At 52.4% G+C, this 19,823-nt stretch overlaps 1 protein-coding gene across 1 annotated transcript in view; it reads right to left on the reverse strand.

Moving 5' to 3' along the window:
* Positions 1–19,823, reverse strand: part of LOC146863509 (uncharacterized) — a 546,139-nt gene that overhangs the window by 201,422 nt on the left and 324,894 nt on the right. Inside the window, exon 5 of the mRNA XM_085642941.1 lies at positions 7,947–8,081. Within this exon, the coding sequence (XP_085499067.1) occupies positions 7,947–8,081 (135 nt within the window). The remainder of the gene's footprint in view (positions 1–7,946; positions 8,082–19,823) is intronic.

The following is a 19,823-nucleotide window of genomic DNA, read 5'->3' on the forward strand; positions in this document are numbered from 1 at the left end:
GCTGCTCCGCGATCCTGCTCCAGGGCCCCTTGCTGTGCTAGTTCTTCACCGACGCCGAGAGCGGCGTCCCAGCCGCCGCAGGGCCGCCTGCTCAACCCGATCCCGTTTTCCCGCCGCTTCCTGCCTGCGGCCCCGCCCCCTCGCCAGTCCATTGGTGGACGCGACCCCGCCTCCCAGCTGACCCGCCCTCCCGGCTCCCTTCTTATGTCGCCCCCTCAGCGACCGCGCAGCGGACGCGCGCAGCGGGAGCACCGACTGAGCGCCGAAGGTGCGCCAAAGGTAAGCCCGTCTGCGCCCGTCCGCGCCTGGACCACGCCCAGTGCCAGGACCCCTGGCCCCCGCAGACCCCAGCCCACCCGACGGACTTACGACGCCACCGAACTCTACGCACTCAACGCCGGAAGAATCCCGGGTTGCTACCGAGCCACCCCGAGACGCACACACGGACCCTTCTGCTGCAACTCCTGCAAGTTCACCTGCACTACACCTGCACCAACCAAGACCAAGACGAGCAACAGCAGCAGCCACCTGAAGTGCATCCTGCTCAACACCCGCTCCGTCCACAGACACGCCGTCGAGCTCTGGAACCTGCTCGACACTACGTCACCAGACGTCGCCTTCCTCACGGAAACCTGGATGAACGCCTCTTCAGCGCCCGACATCGCCATCGCCATCCCAGATGGCTACAAGATCATCCGAAAGGACCGCATCAACCACACCGGAGGAGGCATCGCCATCGTCCACAGGAACACCATCCGCATCACGACCAACACCGACGACGCCCTGACAACCGCCGAACACCTTCACTTCCAGGTCCACATCAACCCCAAGACCACCCTCAGAGGCACCCTCATCTACAGACCCCCGGGACCCCGCACACAATTCTGCGAAGACATCGCCGACTTCATCAGCCCGCACGCCCTCTGCTCCGCTGTCTACATCCTCCTAGGGGACCTCAACTTCCACCTGGAGAACAACAACGACCGCAACACCACCACCCTGCTGGACAACCTCGCCAACCTGGGACTCAAGCAACTGGTGACCACCCCCACCCACTACGCCGGACACACACTCGACCCCGTCTTCTCATCCAGCAAGGACATCGCCTTCAGCCACGCCACCGGACTCCACTGGACGGACCACAGCTGCGTCCACTTCAGCTTCGGTAGGACCACGATCCACCACCACCAGCAACAGGTTGCACGCAGGAGCTGGAACAAGATCACAGCCGACCAGCTCACGACCTCCCTGAACGTGAACCCTCCCACCAGCACAACGAACCCTAGCCAGGCGGCCACCAACCTCACGAAGTGGATCAGCGACTGCGCAGACGAGCTCGCCCCCCTGAGGACCCCGCCCAGCAGACCCGGTAGCAAGAAAGCCCCATGGTTCACTGACGAACTCAAGAGCTCCAAGAAGAACTGCCGAGCCCTCGAGAGAACCTGGCGCAGAGACCCAACACCGGACAACATGACTGCCCTCAAGCTCGCCACCCGAAAACACCACCAACTCATCCACACCACCAAGAAAACTGCATTCAAGGAACGACTGGACAACAACGTACACAACAGCAAGGAACTCTTCAACATCATCAAAGAACTCTCCAACCCCAACGCCGGAAACAACGACATCACCCCTTCGCAAGACCTCTGCAACTCCCTCGCCTCCTACTTCCACAACAAGATCGCGGACATACACAACAGCTTCAGCTCTCTACCGACGAACGCCATGACCGAACCACCGCCCCCCACCACCACCCTCCGCGCCTGGACTCAGATCAGCACCGAAGACACCGTCTGCACGATGAACTCCATCCACTCCGGATCTCCGACCGACCCCTGCCCTCACCACGTCTTCAACAAGGCCGACGCTGTCATCGCACCCCACCTGCGGGACATCATCAACACCTCCTTCGACACCGCCACCTTCCCGGAGAGCTGGAAGCACGCCGAAATCAGCGCCCTACTCAAGAAGCCATCGGCCAACCCGACCGACCTCAAGAACTACCGCCCCATCTCGCTGCTCCCGTTTCCAGCAAAAGTCATCGAGAAGACCGTCAACAAGCAACTGGCCGCCTTCCTCGAAACGAACGGATCCCTCGACCACTCGCAGTCTGGCTTCCGAGCCAACCACAGCACCGAGACCGCCCTGATCGCAGCCACCGATGACATCCGAGCGCTACTCGACAACGGAGAAACAGCGGCCCTCATCCTCCTCGACCTCTCCGCGGCCTTTGACACTGTCTGCCACCGTACCCTAGTACAACGCCTCAGCAACATCGGAGTCCAGGAGAAGGCACTGGAGTGGATCATCTCCTTCCTCGCCGGAAGGACACAGAGAGTCCGTCTCCCTCCGTTCAGATCTGAAGCCACCGAAGTCATCTGCGGCGTCCCTCAGGGCTCCTCGCTCAGTCCAACCCTCTTCAACGTCTACATGAGCCCCCTCGCAGACATCGCACGCCAGCACAACCTCAACATCATCTCCTACGCCGACGACACCCAGCTGATCCTCTCCCTAACCAACGACCCCGCCACCGCCAGAGCCAACCTTCACGAAGGGATGAAAGAGGTAGCCGAATGGATGAAGAACAGCCGCCTGAAACTGAACTCAGACAAGACGGAAGTCCTCATCCTGGGATCCTCACCCGCCGCGTGGGACGACTCCTGGTGGCCCCCCGCCCTAGGCAGCGCACCCAAACCAACAGACCACGCACGCAACCTGGGCTTCATCCTGGACTCCTCCCTCTCCATGACCAGACAAGTCAATGCCGTCTCCTCGTCGTGCTTCAACATACTGCGCATGCTACGTAAGATCTTCCGGTGGATCCCCACCGAGACCAGGAAGACGGTCACCCAGGCCCTCGTCACCAGCCGTCTGGACTACGGCAACTCCCTCTACGCCGGAACCACCGCCAAACTCCAAAAGAGACTCCAGCGGATCCAGAACGCCTCAGCGCGACTCATCCTGGACATCCCCCATCGCAGCCACATCTCCGGACACCTGAGAGACCTGCACTGGCTCCCGGTCAGCAAGAGAATCACCTTCCGTCTCCTCACCCACGCACACAAAGCCCTACACAACCAAGGCCCAGGATACCTCAACAGCCGCCTCAACTTCTACGCTCCCAAACGCCAGCTTCGATCGACCAGCCACGCCCTCGCCGCCGTCCCCCGCATCCGAAGAGCCACCACAGGGGGACGGTCCTTCTCCTACCTCGCCGCCAAGACATGGAACTCCCTCCCCACTCACCTCCGCCTGACCCAGGACCACCTCACCTTCAGGAAGCAACTCAAGACCTGGCTGTTCGAGCAGTAGCGGACCCCCCCAGCGCCTTGAGACCCTCCGGGTGAGTAGCGCGCTATATAAATGCGATGATTGATTGATTGATTGAACCCCAACATACCGGCTCATCCCACAGAGAAGGATGGAGACATTGAACCATTTCTTCGCCGTTCTCCACCAAAGGTGAAGCTCTTTCCAGGTCAAGTCGAGACATGACTGCGATTCTCCCCGTTAAGCCCCTCTTAATGTTCGTATGTGCACGAATATTGATACTTTTGGCCCACGCCTTCGATTAATAAACTTGTTGTTAGTGTTTCTCATGGGGGACTTCGGGCCACCCCTGTCGGTGGGTTTAAGACCCCCCCATATCTGAGACTCTCTGCATCCCATACACTCAGCTGCACTACTAGCTTGGGCCTGCAGATGGCACTAGTTCTTGTGCCCCCCCGACCTCCACACCCAGTGCTCTCTGGGATACCCCTCTACCTGCAAGAGGTGAGAGAATAGACCACAGTGAGACCAGTGTCGGGTCTGGAGTAACCCTGGGCGGAGTTCGCGGAGTTGCGCTACGCAAACTCCGTCGCACTACGCGGAGCTCCGCAAGCGGCGGAGTGCGATAGACAAATGCCGTTCGCATGATTTTCAGTGCCGGATGCTTGTCTGCACTGTGCATCGCGAACAGCACAGATATTTACTCGAGCAGCAGCAGCTTTCTCATCGCAAACAGGCAGTTTCTCAACACGAGCGGTCACGAGCATACACGACCACTTGCAATGAGAAACCTGACCATCCAGCATTGAGAAATCTCACCGGGAGGTTTATTTTCAACACTTGCGCTCGCCAACTTGATGTTGACAATCGTGAACGGGGAAAAATCTCGCCGGTAGGTGGATTTTCCTCGCTCGCGCTAGCCAATTTGACGTTGGTGAACGCGTGCGAAGGAAAAAACTCCGCTCCTCTGTGCGAAGCAGAGTTTTTCGGAACTCTGCGAGCTCCGCGTAATGCGGAGTGCGAAAAACTCCGCAAACTCCACGAGCGGAGCGGAGTTCACTACCCAGGCTTAGTCTGGAGTGAACAGAAAGTTTGGGGGCCATCTGCTGGGCTCAGGTGCCTGCAAGCAACCACCCTGTGGCTAGTTAATCACTTCTCTGGGCAACCCAAGGTGCTGTCAGGTGCCTTCCTTCAAGGTATAAGAGCTGACCCTACCCCGAGGGAAGGGGGACCTAGGCTACACGTTGGGCCTGATTCACAAATGTAATCAGAGACAAAATCCTAACTTTACGACTTTCGGTATTCACAAACGACATTTAGGGGTAGTAAAGTTAGGAATTTGTCTTCAGTTTAACTTGAGTTAGGATTTTGTCTTAAGACCAAAACTTGAGACAAACTTAAGACAAAATCCTAACTTTACTACTCCTAAATACCTTTTGTGAATACCGAAAGTCGTAAAGTTAGGATTTTGTCTCAGATTACTTTTGTGAATCAGGCCCTGAGAGAAGAAGTAGGCTACAAGCTGACCCCTACCTTGAGGAAAGCTTGTCTGCACTGAGAGATAAACGGAACCCTAACCTGAGGGAAGCTTGTCTGCACTGAGAGATAGACTGAATCCTAGCCTGACAGAAGCTTGTCTGCACTGAGAGATAAAGTGAACCTTAACCTAAGAAAAGCTTGTCTGCATTGATAAACTGAACCCTAACCCGAGTGAAGCTTGTCTGCACTGAGAGATAAACTGAACCCTAAACCCGAGGGAAGCTTGTCTGCACTGAGAGACAAATTGAACCCTAACCTGAGAGAAGCTGGTCTGCAGAGAGAGGTAGACTGAACCCTGACCTGAGGGAAGCTTGTCTGCACTGAGAGATAAACTGAACTCTAACCTGAGAGAAGCTTGTCTACACTGAGAGATAAACTGAACCCTAACCTGAGGGAAGCTGGTCTGCAGAGAGAGGTAGACTGAACCCTGACCTGAGGGAAGCTTGCCTGCACTGAGAGATACACTGAGCCCTAACCTGAGAGAAGCTTGTATGCACTGAGAGATGAACTGAACCCTAACCTGAGGGAAGCTGGTCTGCAGTGAGAGGTAGACTGAACCCTAACCTGAGGGAAGATTGTCTGCACTGAGAGATAAACTGATCCCTAACGTGAGGGAAGCTTGTCTGCACTGAGAGGCAAACTGAACCCTAACCTGAGAGATGCTTGTATCCACTGAGAGATGAACTGAACCCTAACCAGAGGGAAGCGTGTCTGCACTGAGAGATGAACTGAACCTTAACGTGAGGGACGCTTGTCTGCACTCAGAGATAAACTGTACCCTAATGTGACGGAAGGTGGGACCTCGGCTAAACTTAGGGATAAACTGAACCCTAACCTGAGGGAAGCTTGTCTGCACTGAGAGTTACACTGAACCCTAACCTGAGGGAAGCGTGTCTGCAGTGAGAGGTAGACTGAACCCTAACCTGGGGGAAGCTTGTCTGCAGTAAGAGGTAGACTGCAACCTAACCGTAGAAAAGCTTGTCAGCACTGAGAGCTAAGCTGAGCCCTAACCTGAGGGAAGCTTGTCTGCAGTGAGAGGTAGACTAAACCCTAACCTAAGGGAAGCTTGTCTGCACTGAGAGATGAACTGAACCCTAACCTGAGGGACGAATGTCTGCACCAGAGATAAACTGAACCCTAACCTGAGGGAAGCTTGTCTGCACGCACTGAGAGATAAACTGAATTCAAACCTGAGGGAAGCTTGTCTGCACTGAGAGATAAACTGAACCCTAACCTGAGGGAAGCGTGTCTGCAGTGAGAGGTAGACTGCGACCTAACCTAAGAAAAGCTTGTCTGCACTGAGAGCTAAGCTGAGCCCTAACCTGAGGGAAGCTTATCTGCAGTGAGAGATACACTGAACCCTAACCTGAGAGAAGCTGGTATGCATTGAGAGATGAACTGAACCCTAACCTGAGGGACGAATGTCTACACCAGAGATAAACTGAACCCTAACCTGAGGGAAGCTTGTCTGCACTGAGAGATAAACTGAACTCAAACCTGAGTGAAGCTTGTCTGCACTGAGAGATAAACTGAACCCTAACCTGGGATAAGCTTGTCTGCACTGAGAGCTAAACTGAGCCCTAACCTGAGGGAAGCTTGTCTGCAGTGAGAGGTAGACTGAACCCTAACCTGGGGGAAGCTTGTCTGCAGTAAGAGGTAGACTGCAACCTAACCTTAGAAAAGCTTGTCAGCACTGAGAGCTAAGCTGAGCCCTAACCTGAGGGAAGCTTGTCTGCAGTGAGAGGTAGACTAAACCCTAACCTAAGGGAAGCTTGTCTGCACTGAGAGATGAACTGAACCCTAACCTGAGGGACGAATATCTGCACCAGAGATAAACTGAGCCCTAACCTGAGGGAAGCGTGTCTGAAGTGGGAGGTAGACTGAACCATAACCTGAGGGATGCTTGTCTGCACTGAGAGATACACTGAACCCTAACCGGAGAGAAGCTTGTCTGCACTGAGAGATAAACTGAGCCCTAACCTGAGAGTAGCTTGTCTGCACTGAGAGATACACTGAACTCTAACCTGGGATAAGCTTGTCTGCACTGAGAGCTAAACTGAGCCCTAACCTGAGGGAAGCTTGTCTGCAGTGAGAGGTAGACTGAACCCTAACCTGAGGGAAGCTTGTCTGCAGTGAGAGGTAGACTGCAACTTAACCTAAGAAAAGCATGTCTGCACTGAAAGCTAAGCTGAGCCCTAACCTGAGGGAAGCTTGTCTGCAGTGAGAGGTAGACTAAACCCTAACCTGAGGGAAGCTTGTCTGCACTGAGAGATGAACTGAACCCTAACCTGAGGGACGAATGTCTGCACCAGAGATAAACTGAACCCTAACCTGAGGGAAGCTTGCCTGCACTGAGAGATAAACTGAATTCAAACCTGAGGGAAGCGTGTCTGCACTGAGAGATAAACTGAACCCTAACCTGAGGGAAGCGTGTCTGCAGTGAGAGGTAGACTGCAACCTAACCTTAGAAAAGTTTGTCAGCACTGAGAGCTAAGCTGAGCCCTAACCTGAGGGAAGCTTGTCTGCAGTGAGAGATACACTGAACCCTAACCTGAGGGAAGCTTGTCTGCACTGAGAGATGAACTGAACCCTAACCAGAGGGACGAATGTCTGCACCAGGGATAAACTGAACCCTAACCTGAGGGAAGCTCGTCTGCACTGAGAGATAAACTGAATTCAAACCTGAGGGAAGCTTGTCTGCACTGAGAGATAAACTGAACCCTAACCTGAGGGAAGCGTGTCTGCAGTGGGAGGTAGACTGAACCATAACCTGAGGGAAGCTTGTCTGCACTAAGAGATACACTGAACCCTAACCGGAGAGAAGCTTGTCTGCACTAAGAGATAAACTGAGCCCTAACCTGAGAGTAGCTTGTCTGCATTGAGAGATACACTGAACTCTAACCTGGGATAAGCTTGGCTGCACTGAGAGCTAAACTGAGCCCTAACCTGTGTGAAGCTTGTCTGCAGTGAGAGGTAGACTGAACCCTAACCTGAGGGAAGCTTGTCTGCACTGAGAGATAAATTGAACCCTAACCTGAGGTAAGCTTGGCTGCACTGAGAGATACACTGAAGCTCGTCTACCTTTAGAGTTAAGCCATGGCCATGAAATTGCCCAGAATCCCCCGTGGACTCACCACCAGCTCCTCGGAGTCAATGAGTCGAGTCTTCCGTGAGGTGGAGGTGGTCGATGTGAGGCTGGAGAGGGCATGGTGGATGGCGTTGGATGTGACCTCCTCTGCGTGGCGCGCGCTGATGATCACACTGGCTTCCTGGGAAGAGATCACATAGAAGGACATGGTCACAGAGCTGTGGGTCACCTCACACATTTCATGAAGCAATAACAACCCAAACTGAAAAGCGGACTCAGGTCCTAGCCACAGAGGTGTCTAAGGTCCTAACACAAGCGAGCAAGACCCCTCCCCATGCCCTCTTAGATGCTTTATTAGTAGAAGCAGCCATACCTGGGGTGCAGTAGCCCCTCAGACCCTAGGCCCTGGTGCCACTGCACCTCTTGCATCAAAGAGAGCTTTGCCAAGGAGTGGTCACTGTTTGTTCCTTCACCACTGCCGGCCCAAGGGTTCCCACTAACTGGGAGTCTGAACACACCATAAACATATCTAACACATAGTGTCCATCACACAACCTTGGCTGCACGTGTAGCTTGTGAGGGGCGACACATAGGCCCGCCCATCACACGCCCCTCAACATATCTAAACACATCACCAGTGCAACAGGCATAGGAATCACCAGCCGTGCAGGGGTGGGTGCTCTGTCACAACGAGGTCAGGGCGATGCCCAGTTCATGGTCACCGTAGATGGCATGGATGCCCAAATCCTGTGCAGCGGTGCGGGGGACAGGGGGGAGGGGTCCTAACAGTCCAATGGTTCACCAAGGGCACAGCTTGCCAACCACCATGGCTAGTCGGGCAGGGCACCATGGTGAGAGCACGATCTCCACTATGCACTGTGGTGGACCCTGTTGCGGTTGGGTAGGGCGGAAGAGTAGTTTATCACTACAACGCGTAAGTGTCCAACTGGTCATTGCAGAATATCGGGTCCGACAACAAGACCCCCCTCCTTCTTCACACGCAGGCCCCTCCTCGCTAAAAGCATAGCTATGGGGGGCGTACAGGAGGAGGAGCCGCTCAGTATGTCCCAGCACAGCCACCGTGGGAGATGGTGACACTTCAGTGTCTACCACAGACAATGTCGGACACCTTGCAACATACATCAGTCCTTTCAGGACACTCCCATTCCAGGTGTACGAGGCCGGAAAGAGGGGCCGAACATCTGGCACAGTTTATTTCATGTGAGGGGTACATTTGTAGGATCTGATGGTGTGTTCTATATCTGATGAAGAAACTGGAAATGAATTAATCGCAGTCCACCATTCAGTGACAATACTTCAATCTGACTCCAACAACATGTCCATTCCTTGTCAGTGGGGGCGTGACCCAGAGCGGCGTCCACCTTGTTCTAGCTGTAGGACAGGTATGGATGGCTGTGTATATACTCTGGCGACCAGGGGCCATATGTAGGAAGCCAAATTGCGATTGCAAATGCTGAAATTCGCCGAATTTCAGCGTTTGCGATCGCAATTTTGGCAGTGTGCTATGTAGCACACAAAAACCCACATGCAAAATAAGGAATCGCAAAATTTGTGATTCCTTATTTTGCTAATGCATTTAAGGAATCCCAAATTGCGATTCCTTAAATGCAATGTAGGAAGCACCCAAGTTGTGCGATTTTGGCTTAAGGAATCGCAAATTACCACCAACTTCAGGTTGGTGGTAATTTGCGATTTCTTTGAAAAATGCACTTTTTTGCATTTTTCAAAGTGCCCTGTGGCGCACATACATGCCCTTAGCGCATGTATGTGCGCCACATGTGCACACATGTTTATTTCAGGGGTGCAAAAGGGTGTCCTATTGACACCCTTGCAACCTTGAAATTGCATTCTCAATTTGCGATTCTCTAATTGAGAATCGCAAATTGAGAATGTCTTCCTATTCATTCCTATGGGCCTTCTAGCCCATAGGAATGAATGGCAAGGTATTCCTTATTTGCGAATCTCAATTTGGGATTCGCAAATAAGGAATAGGTGGGAATCGCAAAATATTTTGCTAATCCTACCTACATTGCGTTTTGCAATTCTCTAATTGCGATTCCCTAAAAATTGCAATTAGAGAATCGCAAAACACGTTTTACCTACATATGGCCCCAGGTCTCTGCCCAGGGAAGAGTCAGGAGTAGCAGCAGGCCTTGCAGGGTTGAGGTTCTAAAGGGACGGAAGGGGCTCTGAGACTGAGATAAGTGAACCCACTGCCCTGCCACCCTCACCTCTCTCTGTACCTCACTCTGATACCCTAATGGTCATATTCGTGCTTTAAAAAAACACACTGTAAATAAATAAATAACCTGTAATAGTAGTGGCAGTCTTGGCTTCTTGTACACATTTACCCTCTGTAATAGGTCACCAATAGTGTTTACTCCCCAAATCTGATATTGTATGGAGGAGTCTCCGCTCTGCGGGTAGCCCGCAAAGAGGGTGTTGTGACAGTGGCCACTGTGGTGCGTAAAGACAGGCTCGTTTTCTGAATCCCTCACTTGCTACCTGTGTAGAAGTGACTGAGTTCACTTCCGGTCTCCCGCCGGGGGTCAACGCGCAGTGTCTTGTTTCACCACCAGGGGAGCTATGTATGGCGGTGGTTGAATACAGAAGTGGGCCAACGGCGCATGTGTGCAAAGATGATATAGCTGGAAATCTGGGGCTGCTGAACCCTCCCTGTTCATGGTTTTAGCTCGAAGGTTTCTCAGTTTAGAGGGGGCTGTCCCCCCACAAATGCCAATATAATCATGTTTAAAGTGTTTTGAACAATGGTTTGTTTAGTGGAATGGTAATATTGTAGAATAATTAGAGCAGCTTCGGCAGGATGGCCCTTTTCGTTAGGGCCCACCAGAGACACGGAGAGCTCTTTCTTTGATCTCTGATTTTAGATACTGCTGTACCGTACTTTCAGCTCTTACCATGTTTCCATATAGGCCTGGGTGGTGAAATCCACTCCGTTAGCATTTAGAAACCTTCCGTTTGCGTTGAGAAAGCTGCCGCTCGGGTGGAAAATCTATGTGAGCGGCAAGAAAAGAAGTAGTTCCCTCTTACGTGGCCCAAGGTGCCGTTCAAGCACAAAGACCCGGTGCTGAAAATCAACACGAACGGCATGACCAAACGCACTCTACCGCTGTGCAGAACTCCACGTAGTGCGGAGGAGTTTTTTGGTCACTTCGCGGAGAACTGTGAACTCCACCCAGGCCTAGTTTCGATCACAGCTGGTCCAGCTGTGTAGAAGTGTAGCTCACTGGTTAGAGGAGGCATACTCTGAAGCAGAGGTCAGACCCGGGACCAGGGTTCGATTTCCGACGCGGCAGGGTCTGGAGCCCAATTGTCCACGGACTCGATAATTCTCGCTTCGGTGCCTACTCTAAGCACGAGTTCACACTATGCAGCTCTGGGCAACAAGCTTGCTTAATCTCCACAATGGCCCCCCGCGGTGGGATGTCTGGCTTTCACCTTGGGGATGCCCAGTACGGGTTATCTCACAGGGAAAAACCAGGACGGGTTCCCAATGCAAGCGCCGAGATGCCCAAGGGTAATTTGAGCGCTATATAAGACCGCACATACATACATACATACATATTTCTAAGTATTTAACAGATGACTGGGTCCAGGAGGGGGACCTAAGTTCACAAACAAGTGTGCCAGGGGTAATGGAACAATTGTTGACTTATCCCAGTTTATCCAAATACCGCTAGTGTTTTAAAAAACATACATTTCTGAATAACTGGGCTCCGGTTTTTGACAGGATTTTTCAGGTAAAGGGTAACATTGCCTACAAATAAGGAAAGTAATAATTTCCGAGCTCTGAACTGCAGGCAGCTCTGTGCGAGATGTTGTCTATCGGTGCTGGCCAAAGGCTCTGTGACCACAGCATATAGTAGGGGGGACAACGGGCTTCACTGACAGGTTCCCGGTTCAATAACAAAAGGGTCAGACAGGAGCCCATTCAGCCTTCGCTACTGGCAGTTTGCTTGAACAGTGGTCAGATCCGAGCTGAAAACCTGCCCTGGATGCCCATCCTGTTCAGGGCAGTGGACAGAAGCGCTCACTCTGTGAGTGAAAGGCTCTGGTGGCGTCTAGGAAGACAACCACTGCCTCGGCCGGCCATATGCCCTCCATAGTTCATTTATTTGGAAGTAACTCGCTGTCTCCCCCTTAATTTCACCCCCAAAGGTTGATTCCAGCAGAGCCAGGAGCGATAAACGCCAGGCAAATGCTCTGTGTCACGAGCCTGGTATTTAAATTGTTAATTTCACTGGGGCATGATCTCAGAAGATGCATGAGAGGTGATCAATAGAGCCCACCCAGGTGCAGATGCCCATCAACAGACCCACCCAGTTGCAGATGTCCATCAACAGAGTCCACCCAGTTGCAGATATCCATCAATAGAGTCCACACAGGTGCAGACGTCCATCAACAGAGCCCACCCAGGTGCAGACGCCCATGAACAAAGCCCACCCAGGTGAAGACGTCCATGAACAAAGCCCACCCAGGTGAAGAATTCCATCAACAGAGCCCACCCAGGTGCAGATGCTTATGAACAGAGCCCACCAAGGTGCAGACGTCTATCAACAGAGCCCACGCAGGCGGAGACATCCACCAACAGAGCCCGCCCAGGTACAGACATCCATGAACAGAGCCCACCTAGGTGCAAATGTCCATCAACAAATCCCACCCAGGTGCAGACACCCATCAACAAAGCCCACCCAGGTGCAGATGCCCATCAACACAACCCACCCAGGTGCAGACAGCCATCAACAGAGCCCAGCTAGGTGCAGGCACACATCAACACAGCCCACCTAGGTGCTGACGTCCATCAACAGAGACAACCCAGATGCAGACGTCCATCAGCAAAGCCCACCCAGGTGCAGACGTCCATCAAAAGAGCCCACCCATGTGCAGATGTCCATTGACAGAGCCCACCCATGTGCATACGCCCATCAACAGAGCCCACCCAGGTGCAGAAGCCCATTAACAGAGCCCACCCAGATGCAGACATTCATCAACAGAGCCCACCCAGGTGTAGACGCCCATCGACAGAGTCTACCCAGGTGCAAATACCCATCAACAGAGCCTTCCCTGGTGCAGACGCCCATTAACAGAGCCCACCCAGATGCAGACATCCATCGACAGAGCCCACCCAGGTGTAGACGCCCATCGACAGAGTCTACCCAGGTGCAAATACCCATCAACAGAGCCTTCCCTGGTGCAGATGTCCATCAACAGAGTCCAGCCAGGTGCAGATGCCCATTGAGCCCAAGCGTAGTGAAGTGAGGAAATATGAGTAACATCTCGATTTGCAGGATGGCGATTCCTCCGTAGGACCAGCAGATCACAATCTATCACGATGACCTGCAGTGCTTGTGTGGCAGCTTTATGAGTGAGGGTCATTGGGTGGCACGGTGCCTTTCTCTGTCCAAAACTAGAGTGAAATCCCCACCCCATCAAACACTTAGGAGACTCAATGTAGTGCTTTTATGCCATTGTTACTGAATGAAAACTGGGTCATGAACATTGGGTCCATATACGCTTATGTAGGTAGCGTGTTTCCCATGAACAGACGCTTGCACCAGGTAGGACCGGCCCTGCTGATTATTTATTTAATGTAAGATTGTAACAGGGACACCACGTCTAACAAGAATGGCAACGCCATGGGCATATGACAAGTATGTGGACCATATCCTGTGACTGTAGCATTAAGTCGGGACTTTATTGGCTGTAGAGTTAGTGAGTTGCGTCTCCTGGAATAAAGCTATATTGATCCCATGTTCATCTAGATATGCTGATATGAGTCTAATTTCGTGCAGGTTATTTAGCCCCTTTACATTCCAAGTTAATAACTGGATACAAACTTGTCCCTTCTTATCTCAGCATAAAGTTTCCTATGTAATACTACACACAATTATACATGTGAGATTGTGTATTGACCATTGACTTAATTTTACTCTAACTACATTTTGTGAGCAGGGTTTCATCTTCTGTCTGTCTGACTTTGCCTTTTAGCTGCAAAGGCAGGCAGGCCCAGGTAACTTGCGCACACAGAATTGTTTATGTCTCCCACTCCACCGAGTGAGAGAGATAAGCTGCTAAAACAGACAGTGTGGGATACATACAGTGTCTAAAGAGGAGAAAGTGAAGAATTCTGCCTCAGCTCTTGTCGGAGCCTGGCCAGCTCTGTTGAGTGACCTGGATGCAGAGAGTAGAGCCAGGGCCTACAGTGCAGAGGGGGAGCTACTAGAAATCACTCTCCCTGTTAGGAAAGAGTATAAAGATAAAGACCTCTTGGTTCTTTGACAAGAACTCTCATGGAAGTAGACGCCCTTCCCAGGGCTTTTTATGCCCGGTTGATATCTCCTGCCTGAGACTGCCAACGTGTTCCCCAGTCGTGCTGGCAAGGATGATCCTAATTAGTCATCTGGTGAAGTATTTCAAGTTTTAATTATTTACTCTTTGTAGATGAAGTTATCTTTTTATACATTTATTCTTGTGTATATACATTTACTATATGCATTAATTTTACATGCGCATTATTGACATTTTATGTATGGGAACCTGCTGCAATAAATATTCCTCTTTACTAGGCAAATAAATGTTGAGCTTTGCTTATGTTACATTTAGGTATTCTAAAGTGTGTAGATTCCTATTTTGTGTCCTGGCATTTTGAAGTCTTGCTCAGGTGTTCTCACGAAAAAGCAACACATTCTCCCATTGTGACCTGCATGCCAAGGAGTGCAGAGCTGACATTTTTCAAAAGGCTGGATTGATGTTCACCTACGCTGTGTTTGTGGTAAATGCCTGGTAATAACTGAACCCCATAAATCCCTCCCTCCACACACACTAGCCAACCCAACAGTGAAAATCTCAACAATTAACCCAACCCCAGTCCCAATAAGGGCATTAGGCGGTGGTGCCACAAAAACAATAAAGATGCACATTATGGGGGAACTGGCTTGTCAATACCCTGACACAAATGAGTGAAGTGGTGTCTTGGTGTGAGCACAGTGGTAGTCACCCGAAGTCAAGCAATATGATGTGTCAAGCCGTCCCCTGGGGCGGGGACAGCCCAGGGTTGGTGGTAGCTCATATCAAGTTGTCCCTGCCTGAGACCGCCTGACATCTTAATGGCCTAGGGATGGGAACCCGCCCACCCAAGAGTGATGAATTTTCATCTACAAGTACCGGTAGGAAGTCTGCAACATCTGTCTATATCATGATGCACTAGGGAATATTTGAAACGCGTAATACTCAAGTTATACAACAACACACATTCTAAACCTGATCAGGCCAGCAGTCAAGTAGCGTGTTTGGGCGCCTGGGCCATCGACCCACATTCTTACCCATCAAGTAGAAATATCTGTTTAATATAAATCAATGTCACCGAGCTCATTCGGGGTCTGCGAGCCACGGGAAGAGCACGCTCTCACTGGTGAGAGTAACTGGTTAAGATAAGTGCTATCTCTCTGTGCTCTTGTTCAGAACTCTTTGTGAGGGAGTTTTAACCTCTTTGGGTACAACTTTGCATACTGCAGTCCAGCCTGCCTTAGATTTTGCTTTAATTGGAGATATTTTCAGCTCACCACCTGAAGCACCATAGTAAAATCCAGGCACACAGAAAATGTGTTTACTTCATACGACAGCGTTTGTTTCTCTCTGTCCATTCTGAGTGCCATGCTGCCCTCCTCCTAGTTCAACCGCCTCGTTATTATAGGGAGCGGAGCGGTGCCCAGTGGAGGGTGAGGTCCCAGCACACGGTGGGCATGCTTGATTGTGAACACAGGGGAAAAACATTCTAACCTGAACACAGTTTTCAGGGATGTGTCGGCGTTGTCCACCACATTCCCAGTATTAGTGATTCGGTTATCCCCATGATCTGCAGGTTATTTCTCCTTGACCTCACCTCCAAATCTTCAATCTTGGCTTTAATGACGTTTGTTACTTGCCTATTTACTACCTTTACAAAATGACTTGTTGTGTTGTCTTCAAGGGCTAAGAGACAGGATTTTGTAGTGGATATCCGCTTGTCTTGTTTGATAATTGCAACTGAAGGATTATATTGTGGACCAGTGCTATGTACAGGTAATACATTCACTGACTTGCTGGGGGGATAGATGTAGGCACCCCTGCACGTGTTTCACGTGCCGCTACTCACCAATGGTGGCAGGCCCCGATATTCATGCAACAGCAAGCACAGCAGGGGCTCTCTATGACCACAGTATTTCATTAAATCCTATGATTTTACAAGGAGGGCCTGGGGAGGTGTGCTGAAGCAGGATGGTGATTGCCTTATCCATTTATCTTGGGTCCGCGCCACTCGGCAAGGCAGAAGATTGTGGTAGGTGCTGTGAGGTAGAATTCACCCATATATGCAGTCCTGGTGCATTTGAATGTCATTAGGGCCCTTAGGCCTCCAGCACCACATCAGCCAGCAGCTCCGTGGGCCCCCCTGACAAAGGATCACAGGGCATGCCACAATGCACCATGGTGTGTTCGTCTGGACTGGTCCTTGACCCCGGCGCAGCCAGGCTGGGCTCGCTCCCCTGCTGTTTCCTCCCCCCGGCTTACCTCAAGCTTTAGGCACAGTGGACCTCCAAGAGGCAGCCCAAGGCCTGCCAGCCAAAGAGAAGCCTATGTATGAGGCTAGGGGGTGCCCGGCGAAATATCGTAAAGTCTGGGGCAAATGGTTGGCGCAGATAGAGTAATCATACCTCACTTCAGGAACTGTGAGCAATATGTGAGTTTCACGAGCTCGTGTAAAATGCCTTCTCTGTATATGTGACACGGTGACGTCCTATAACTGCTGTAAAAGGCGACCGCTGATCAACGCAGGTTTTTCTTGTTCCAAAAAAACAATAAAATTGCTTATCAAAAACAAAAAAGAGTAAAGCTAAGACAGCAGACCTTTTCCATCCGTGCTTCCAGGAGGTGGACCAGCATCCCTGTGTCCATCAGATCCGCCCAGCGCTGCTCCAGTTTGAGGCCGAACTGAAGACGCGCCTCGAAAAGAACATCACACCACACGCACGAACCATCCCGAACCAGCCGCCTCTCTCACCACTCCTTGACTTTATGCTCGTCGTTGAGCCTGTACAGCCGTCCGCTGCCTTTTGGATAGGTTCATGCTATACAAATACCATATACATACATGGGTACACCTCACATTGTATGAGGGTGAAGGAGGTCCCGTGACTGAGAGGGAAGTCTAGTCGTCTCCAGAGGGAAGAAGTGTAGGCACAATGGTGAGCTGCAGGTACCGGGGGCGGAGCCAGGGAGTCCAGCGGCACACCTGACTCTGATAAGTGCACGTGACGCTGTTGTAACACTTTAAGCATCTTGTAAGGTTTGTCGTCTGCGGGAGGCTTCATGGCGTTGCCTGGACAGCCCAAGGGATGCTGCCCTCAGCACCATGGGGGCAGGCAAGCTTTCAAAAGTCATCTTCTGAAGTACCCTCCTCGTGCGCAGGGCGAGGTTGTTACCCAAGTACCAGTGTGAAAGAGGTCGCCCCGGCTGCGGGCACAGAATATTTGGGGGGTCGGCCCTAGTGTGAGGATCTCATGATTCGATCGTGTGGTCATTAAAGACCCAAGACCAGCACTCAGTGCACGACCGGAGAGTACAGAAAACCGAACCTGTACTCTCTTTCAGTACACGGATGGCTCAGTGAGTTAAACGCTCGCTTCTGACATCTGGCTCCATCTGCAGTAACACCTGAGGAGAATTATAATGTGCAACAGCAGCACGTGCTATTGTACAGCGCATAGAAACACAGCGCCACGATGTGCTGAGTGAACAACAAGCTCTGATCATTGTAATATGTTACATATTATCAGACCCTCTGCTCGCATCCCTCAGAGGCAGGAAGAGAGTGACGTCACCTCACAAGCCTGGCTCTGAAGCAGCTGAGTCAGGGGCCCAAGTGCAGGTCCACACACCAGAGAGGGTGGGAGTTCAGTCAGAAGGAAACCTGCACCGTCAGCCTTACAAGTACAGGTCAAAGGGTGAAGGCTGCTACAGACCTGCTGTGCTGAGCCTGGAATGCAACCTTTGAGCTGGGTATGTGCCAGGAAACTCTGGGCAATAAATGCCATGTTCTGGTCTTATCAGGCAGGCGGTGCCCAGTGGTGAACCAGGTATTTATTGTCCCCTTGGACTAGCACGTGAGGCTCAGCAGAAGGCACAGCCTCGAGGGCAGAATCACACGTGGCGCTCAAGAAGTCACCAGCAACGATGCAAGGATAGAGGCTGCCCCTGCCAGGCTGGGCCCTCGTGCCAAGGAAAGGAGGAGGCCCTGCCCGCAGCGCAGTCTGGCTTCAGTGCGCTCCACCGAAAACCGAGGCTCAACTTCCACCGCCACCAATGGAAGGGGACAGTGGTCGAACTGGGGGAGGGGGAGTATCTAACTGACACCGCATGCCCATACTTTTTAAATTTTAGTAAAACAGATCCCCTACTTTTAGTGAAAAGACAACCATCCCAGGACGCGTAATTCCGAGAGTTGAAACGCTTCTGCTGCAGTGTAAAGAAGGGGGTCTCCTGTGCTGTGAAACCGAGGGAGGGACAGGCAGCTAAACAAGCCTTCCTGCCAGCGTGCCTGCTTCCCTGAAAGAAATGTAGAACGGTGTCACCCCATGTGATGGTGTCACCCGGTGCGGTCCGCACCCCCCCCCGCACCCCTCTAGTGACGCCACTGAAGGAAGGGAGTCCCCTGTGCTGTGAAACCGAGGGAGGGACAGACCGCTAAACAAGCCTTCCTGCCAGGGTGCCTGCTTCCCTGAAAGAAATGTAGAACGGTGTCATCCCATGTGATGGTGTCACCCGGTGCGGCCCGCACCCCCCCCCCGCACCCCTCTAGTGACACCAGGGAGTCCCCTGTGCTGTGAAACCGAGGGAGGGACAGACCGCTAAACAAGCCTTTCTGCCAGGGTGCTGCTTCCCTGAAAGAAATGTAGAACGGTGTCACCCCATGTGGTGGTGTCACCCGGTGCGGTCCGCACTCCCCCCCCCCCCGCACCCCTCTAGTGACACCAGGGAGTCCCCTGTGCTGTGAAACCGAGGGAGGGACAGACCGCTAAACAAGCCTTCCTGCCAGGGTTCCTGCTTCCCTGAAAGAAATGTAGCACGGTGTCACCCGGTGCGGTCCGCAACCCCCCCCCCCGCACCCCTCTAGTGACGCCACTGTAAGGAAGGGAGTCCCCTGTGCTGTGAAACCGAGGGAGGGACAGACCGCTAAACAAGCCTTTCTGCCAGGGTGCCTGCTTCCCTGAAAGAAATGTAGAACGGTGTCACCCCATGTGATGGTGTCACCCGGTGCGGTCCGCACCCCCCCCCCCCGCACCCCTCTAGTGACGCCACTGAAGGAAGGGAGTCCCCTGTGCTGTGAAACCGAGGGAGGGACAGACCGCTAAACAAGCCTTCCTGCCAGGGTGCCTGCTTCCCTGAAAGAAATGTAGAACGGTGTCATCCCATGTGATGGTGTCACCCGGTGCGGCCCGCACCCCCCCCCGCACCCCTCTAGTGACACCAGGGAGTCCCCTGTGCTGTGAAACCGAGGGAGGGACAGACCGCTAAACAAGCCTTCCTGCCAGGGTGCCTGCTTCCCTGAAAGAAATGTAGAACGGTGTCATCCCATGTGATGGTGTCACCCGGTGCGGCCCGCACCCCCCCCCGCACCCCTCTAGTGACACCAGGGAGTCCCCTGTGCTGTGAAACCGAGGGAGGGACAGACCGCTAAACAAGCCTTTCTGCCAGGGTGCTGCTTCCCTGAAAGAAATGTAGAACGGTGTCACCCCATGTGGTGGTGTCACCCGGTGCGGTCCGCACTCCCCCCCCCCCCGCACCCCTCTAGTGACACCAGGGAGTCCCCTGTGCTGTGAAACCGAGGGAGGGACAGACCGCTAAA

This window comes from Triturus cristatus, chromosome 2_2 (assembly GCF_964204655.1).
Source record: "Triturus cristatus chromosome 2_2, aTriCri1.1, whole genome shotgun sequence".
Taxonomy (NCBI): domain Eukaryota; kingdom Metazoa; phylum Chordata; class Amphibia; order Caudata; family Salamandridae; genus Triturus; species Triturus cristatus.